This window comes from Branchiostoma floridae, chromosome 17 (assembly GCF_000003815.2).
Source record: "Branchiostoma floridae strain S238N-H82 chromosome 17, Bfl_VNyyK, whole genome shotgun sequence".
Lineage (NCBI taxonomy): Eukaryota > Metazoa > Chordata > Leptocardii > Amphioxiformes > Branchiostomatidae > Branchiostoma > Branchiostoma floridae.
Genome location: NC_049995.1, coordinates 7,173,660 through 7,181,007, shown reverse-complemented (window position 1 = coordinate 7,181,007; position 7,348 = coordinate 7,173,660). Strand labels below are relative to the sequence as shown.

At 41.1% G+C, this 7,348-nt stretch overlaps 2 protein-coding genes across 3 annotated transcripts in view; both read left to right on the top strand.

The window, feature by feature from the left end:
* The first annotated feature begins 2,499 nt into the window (after positions 1 to 2,499).
* LOC118404092 lies at positions 2,500 to 5,218 on the top strand. The gene is made up of 3 exons (XM_035803051.1): positions 2,500 to 2,922; positions 3,334 to 3,501; positions 3,951 to 5,218. Exons 1-3 carry the CDS (start codon positions 2,707 to 2,709, stop codon positions 4,350 to 4,352), a joined length of 786 nt encoding a protein of 261 aa, XP_035658944.1. The 5' UTR covers positions 2,500 to 2,706; the 3' UTR covers positions 4,353 to 5,218.
* A 1,269-nt stretch (positions 5,219 to 6,487) lies between these two features.
* The window catches only part of LOC118404540 (exostosin-like 3), a 19,185-nt gene continuing 18,324 nt past the window's right edge, over positions 6,488 to 7,348 (top strand). Inside the window, exon 1 of one of the 2 annotated variants that reach the window (XM_035803688.1) lies at positions 6,488 to 6,570. The gene's annotated coding sequence lies outside the window, so the exon portion shown is untranslated. The remainder of the gene's footprint in view (positions 6,571 to 7,348) is intronic. The other variant, XM_035803686.1, reaches the window with a different exon arrangement.

Below are 7,348 nucleotides of genomic sequence, written 5' to 3'. Positions count from 1 at the left end.
TATCATTAGGATACCCCACAACTTCTCGAGTTATGATGGCCAAAGAAATACGGAGACCATGGACAGAAATAAATTTCTAGAATTCTTGCCAAACGGACGATACTATGCCTGTACTGAAAGACTGGCTCCTGAGGCGTCGCCAAAAACTTCATTATACAGTACCAACAATATGCAATTTTTAAAAAATTAGAATCACTAACTGCTTAACCACTGTAAGAATAAAAAGAAGGAAGAAAAACAATAATAAGTACAATATGTGGCAAATTGCAGTCGGTATATATATATATATATATATATATATATATATATAACTACTAATCTAATCGAACTTAATCTGATCTAATCTAACAGTATAGACAATCTTGTTCATGTTATACAAGCTTATACTTCAGAACATTATGTCAATACATCATTGATTCGTTTCTCCTTAAGGAGTGAATTGGTCTACGTAGGTAGACATATGAACAGGACATGATAATAACATATTAGATATCTTTGTCTTGGTATTTGGTATTACTGTATCGAATTGTAATAACTTTTGACTGTCTTCTTTGTAGGTTAGACAATCCATGATGAACGTGGAATTCGTTCTCAATACCATTATGGCATGTTGGACACAGTCTCTCATTGGCTGGTGTGATGTAGTGTCGGTCCTTTTCAATGTGTAGCTACAGGGAGTGGGCACTAATCATACCCGTAGTTTCGTTAGGTTATTTGTTTTGAACGCACGAGAAATATTTCTTGAAACAGAATTGTTTTGTTTTTTTGCAATAAGTGCTGTGTTTGTTGAGACTTATTAAAGTACTGTAAATGCACTTATATAGTTCACGGGGATTTAATTTCGCGGTAGCGGGAAAATGGACTTTTCGCGGTGGTTTTAATTTCACGGTAGCACCATGCACTATATAGTCTCTTACTGCCATGGAAAATGTTCGCGGTAGTTTTAAATTCGCGGTGAAGCGGCCGCCGCGAAGGTCGCGAACATTAAACCGTCGCGAAAGGTTGTGCATTTACAGATTGGAAAACGTTTTACCTGCTCTTGAGACGTACAAGGTGTTGGGTATGTTCGCACCGGCGTCTGCGAGTGACCTCCAATCAGTCTGAGGCTGCTGCATGGGTGAGGCGCCTGGAAAACAAGAAAATGTTATATTAGCATAATTCAAACGCCCATGTTAGTGAGCGTCAGAAAATCTGAAATGAGTAGAATCTAATGTATGTAGTAATGATCTGATCATTATTTTGTTCATTAAGAAAGATAAACCATCATATGAGCACGAAGTCTAGCAATTTGTTGACACCGAACGTGACGTCACGATCAACATTGGTCTAAATTACCACATATTTTTGGTAAATATTACGGGAATCCAGATCCCCCCCCCCTTCCACACACACACACACACACACACACACACACACACACACACACACACACACACACACACACACACACACACACACACACACACTGTTAGTCAGCTAGGTTATTTGTTTGTTGTACAGATCTAGACTGAACATGTGACGGTCTCAGCCCTCCCGCGGGTCGGATCACCCTCCGGCCTTCTGGCGATCCTTCCCGCGGTCGGGCTGGAACCTCGGGTGATACGGAATAAAGTTACACCGTGTTGTATTCCCTCTTCCTATACTCTACAGAACAGTGAATATTTTATACCAAAGAAGTATACATTACTACGTACAATTCCCAGATAACAAGTACAAAATCACCCTACCTCCTGTATCCCCAGTCTGGGGCTGATTCTGCCCTCCCGGCATGATACGACTTGTCACTTTTCCAACGACAAAAAACGCGTCCTACCGCCAGGCACAACACTCTTGTCTGAGTACTATTCAATTTGTGTTTTTCTCACCCTACAGTCGAGATTAAAAAATCGCAAATGTCACATTAGCACCTCACAACACCGGGTACATCAAACATGTTGTTTGTAGATTTCAAATTGCTTCACGAAATTTAAAAACAAAAGATGAAAAACAAACTGCGAGTATTTAATAAAAAAACATAACATTTTGTACCGAGTAGACTTATTATACACAGAATCGAAGCTGCCATTGGATAAAAATTTTCTTTTATGAAAACTACGACATACATAAAATCACGCAGACTTTCGGTGTCCGTCCCTCACCTTCCTCAGTGCAATACTGCATGGCTCTATTCCGTACTGAAGCTAGGTGTCGCTGCTAAACATGCGGTCCCAAATGTAAATGTAAAGAGTAGACATACTCTATACTGTTTTACACTATTTGTTTGTTCCCTTTCATAGTACCTGCAATTAGCCATCGGGCAAGAATTTGCAATAAACTATTGCAACATCCGATCCAATGATTTTTTCAGGTTCGGTTTTTCCGGCCCGGTCCAAGAAGACAAACCGGTTTTGCACAGGTTCACCATACCTGTACCCACCCCTAACATGTACGCATGACGTACGTACCCCACGCGCGAAGAAAAGAACGTACCGTCTGCGTTCCATCGTTCGAATAGATTTGGCTAGACAGTTTCGATGACCGTGAGGCTTTAGTTTTCTTTGCTATGATTAGGAGGTCTTCGTACGTCTGATATTTTTCTTGACTGTAATTCTTAAGCACTTAAGGATATAGAAACAAATCTTTCTAGAACATCATAGCTTCACATTCAACTTCTTTATTTTTCTGAAACGTAAATGCACATCAATCCTTTCGAGTGCACGTAAAACAATGTTTACACGGTCGTTTAAAATCCTGGATCGACTTGCCCGACAACACTCAACCTTTCGCGATGGAGGGTTACCCTGGAACAAGTATGGCACAGCGGTCGGAGCTGTTATATCTACCGGAGCCTCCCTGGTGGCGATGTACTCAGCTTACGACTCAAGGAAGAATCTGGAAGCACACAGCAGAAAGGAGTTCGGACGAGCCTTTGCAGAACTCCAGGTACCTGGCTTGTTGTCATTATTAACTCCATTAATAAACCAACAGTTATATACGCAAATAAGTTATAGTTATAAACTTCCTGGCACGTTCGACCAATTACTGACGTCAAGTATCCATAAGATCACGTGTCTGTAACTCTTGCGAATTTACGTTCTGAGGTGATTAGGGCATTATTGATACTAAAGCAGGTAATAGTGGTCATTGAAAATTTGATTTATGAACACATTTGTGTTGGAAGAAAGATTAGCATTGTACAGTATAAAGACTTCAAAGTCCCAGCTTTCAAGAACCAATCGATATATCGTTTACTTCACGTCCCGGGTATAACGTTAAAGATTCATTTTAATATTTACCTGACATTGTATCAGTTAATCGGACACTATAATAATCCTATTGTCGTTTCTTGAATAGAACGACTTCTACACGACTGAGATGAATCGTGTTCAGAGGAAGCTCTACAACTTGAAGAGAAGGGCGGACAACGAAGGTCGAAGCTGGGATGACGTGTGCGGAGAGTGGGCCGCTGACGACCTGACTCTTTCCCTGACACCACCGGAAAAACTAACAAAAGAGCAGAAGGTGTGGTGGTAAGGTTCTGCCTTACCTTTTGGCGACGTACTCGAGCGTAATAGTGTAGTAATTTTGCAGTTCGCAGTGAGTTGTGCAGGCATTTTTATAGTCTATTTGGGCATACGTGGCCCCACAAAGAGAGACGGTTACATTCCAGAAACATTAGGAACAAAAGTGGTGCACGTAGACATTAATCAAGACAAACAAGATGGCTGCCACCATCCAAGCCAAAAATTACAAACCTGGGTTAAAGGAGAAACTGGTGGGCATATTGACAGGAACATCAAGTCGATCTTTTTTATAGGTTTTGGTGTTTTTTTTATGTTGGACGTACGTGGCCATGACATAGATAGCTTTATTTTTAGCCTGGTTATAATAGCTACAGTGTTCAATAAGTATTGCATGTGAATCAATGATCATAGACCATTTTGAATTTTTTTTAAATCTTATTGTTGTAGATCCGATTGAAGGAGGTGGAGGAAATAGGAGAAGCTAGTAGGACTTGGACTGCCTTCTTTAATAAATTTCGCTCCCTCTACAAACGGGGCGTCATTTCTGATGAAGATGTGAAGCAGCACAACTTCCCCAGCGAGGGACAAATGAAGGGATATGTCACCGTGGTCGACCCGATATTACAAGCATGCAGCGTCGTGTTTGTGGGAAATGTAAAAATCCCAGAATACAGTCAGGCAGAAATAGCTGGATTTCTTAGCACAACTTTCCTTGATGGTCGCTACATTCTTACAGAGGAGAAACTAAGAGAGAGGCATGACAAATACATGCTCTTGAGAGAGCAGGTTTTGGAAAACATGAAACCGGAGGCTCAGAAGGAAAGAGAAAAATGGTACCAGTGGCCTTAAATCATAGAGATGCATAAAGGCGGTATCTCACTGCATTGGAGCACCGTTGCGGCATTGCGAGCTTCGAAAGATTACACAACGATTTCAGAGATGAAGAACGATTTTATTACGTTTTATGTATTTTGTTGTTTTTAAAGTCAAAATATTCCTAACGTTCTAACGTTATATCGTATAAAAATCGGCGAAAATAACACAACAGTGCCGCAGTGAACGACCCCGTAGTGCCACATCGGTGCCTCAAGCGCAGTGAGATACCACCTTAAAGTGTATCAGTATATTCATTATTACGTTAAAAGACTGAATTACATACATGTACATGCACGAGAAGTTAACATTAAACAGTCTTCGTTATGCATTCAAATACGTAAATCTGTTATCTGTGACTTGAATGTAAGGATACGATCAAAAGCCGAATTGTATATAATGACATCCTAACATTGTATAACGATGTGAATTCATTGCATAACAATGTGAATACATAGTTCATGGTGTTAACTAAATAAGAAGAAGAGAGAGACACGTAAACGATAGATTCGGTGGTAGCATTTTAAATTTTCCATTTGCAACACAAGAAGTGTTTTTACTTTACCTTTAGTATTTCATGTCATAGTATACTACATTTAGCCTAATGTGTGGATCAGAACATGCAAATCAAGACGATTAATGAATAACAATGTTACCCTCACCCCTAGCGTACTTAAAACGTATTTTGATCACAATGCTACTCTATATTATACTTTATTCTGGCCTTTGTATAGTAACGTTTTCACTCCTGTGATCCTATTTAAAACTTATTTTGGGACAATGACAATGAAGTTTATTGCGTAATGCATGCTGCATATAGTAAACATCATAAGATACTCTCACTACCCCCCGGGGGGCGAGATCACTAGCGTTTTCGCCCCCCTTTAGCGTTTTCGCCCCCCCCCCGAACATTACTAGTATTCCTCGGAGGGGTCTTAAAAGCAGCTGGTTAATACATATTAGGTGCGCTACCTGGTACTATACTGCACCTGGGAGTAACATCGTTGGTGTGTTACCTGGTACCTATATGGCACCTTATTACCGTAAGATGTCATACCTTGTTCGGTGCAAACACTACATTGAAAGGACATTTTTTTGCAGCTGACATGGCAGAGGTGGCATAGAAAACAATGCTATTGTGAACGTATAAATCAACACCGTCTATGGTACAGAATACGTCAGCTATATGTTTTCAATTTGTCACAGTATTTTCTTTCTTGTGCAGAAAACATTTCCAAAGCACTAAGAAAAACACAATTGAATAATAGTTTTTCATTATAAACACTATCTACGCACAAGTTCATATACCTGTTGCTAAATGTTGCTACAAAAAACTGGTAAAGTACCAGTCTTAAGAAACACGGGTAAAACACCAGTTCCTAAATAGTAGAAAAACAGTCATATTGGAGGTGAAGATATCCATAGGGTAGGTGCATATAACGTACCAGTTTCTAAATACTAGAAAAACAGTCATATTGAAGGTGAAGATACCCCTTGGCCAGGTGCATACACCAAAATGTACATTATTCTAATGAATACCTTATTTGCATAATCAATAAAGACATGACATAGTTCTTTTGTGGTCAATTCATAATAGAGACTTCATATTGGAGATATATAGGTTGCTTGAGGACAGGTGAATACAATGAAATATATCTCATGTCGAGACTCAGGTACATGCAATAAAGGGAATACAAGGGACCCAACCCTCCTTGTCTGAAACAAGTTCAACTATCTTATTGCCATGTACTTACGTTAATATTGATACTATGGATGGAGTTATGTATCAAACTCGTGTACTTATATCATTCTGAAACTGCATTGTGTGATTTATACCAATCAACTTCTAAAATATCATGTAAACCCGTTTTTTTTGGGGGGGGGCGAAATCGCTAAAGGGGGGCGAGGTAGGGGGGCGAGATCACTAACTGGGGAGGGCGAGATCGCTAGTGCTTTCGCCCCGGGGGGGGGCGAGATCGCTAGGGATTTCGCCCCCGGGGGGGCGAGATCAGGGGGGGGGGGGCGAGAACGCTGTCACACCTGTATCTTTTATTGACGACATCGTACCATTTAAGGAGCGACATCTAGCGAGACAAAGGGGTGAAACACACATTGCTGACACCAGAATGTTTACATGAGCAGGTCAAAGTTCAGATACCAAAGGGTACGTCACACAGGTGTTGCAGCAGTACAGGTAAGCGCCGCCAAACGTAATTTTCTCACCTTAGTAAAACATGTCTACAGCTGTGTGCAACAATGTAATTTTGGGGCTTTTGGGTAACATGTGTTCGAACAACGAGATATTGGAGATCATATGCTAGATGACTGTCGTTCATGTCTTCAGTTTTAAACTCGAAAATCTTCGATTGGTTGCATGCTACCGCCCCTCCCTCCGCCGCCTAATTCATTCGTAAGCATGCATATACACATGACCGGTGCCATATATACACCGTTACATGACAGGCATATGCATTAAATATACGTATCGTGCGGAATAGGGCTGGGTACCGGTGTGACAGCGATCTCGCCCCCCCGTGATCTCGCCCCCCCCCCGGGGGCGAAATTACTAGCGATCTCGCCCCCCCGGGGCGAAATCACCAGCGATCTCGCCCTCCCCGGCTAGTGATCTCGCCCCCCTACCTCGCCCCCCTTTAGCGATTTCGCCCCCCCCAAAAAAAAAACGGGTTTACATGACATTTTAGAAGTTGATTGGTATAAATCACAAAATGCAGATTCAGAATGATATAAGTACACGAGTTTGATACATAACTCCATTCATAGTATCAATATTAACGTAGGGACATGGTAATAAGATAGTTGAACGTGTTTCAGAAAGGAAGGTGGGGTCCCTTGCATTCCCCATTATTGCATATACCTGAGTCTTGACATAAGATGTATTCAGTTAGATCACACCGCCCGCGACAATCCATATTACGCCCGCAAGTACTCTTCTCCAAGAACGACCCCCAAAA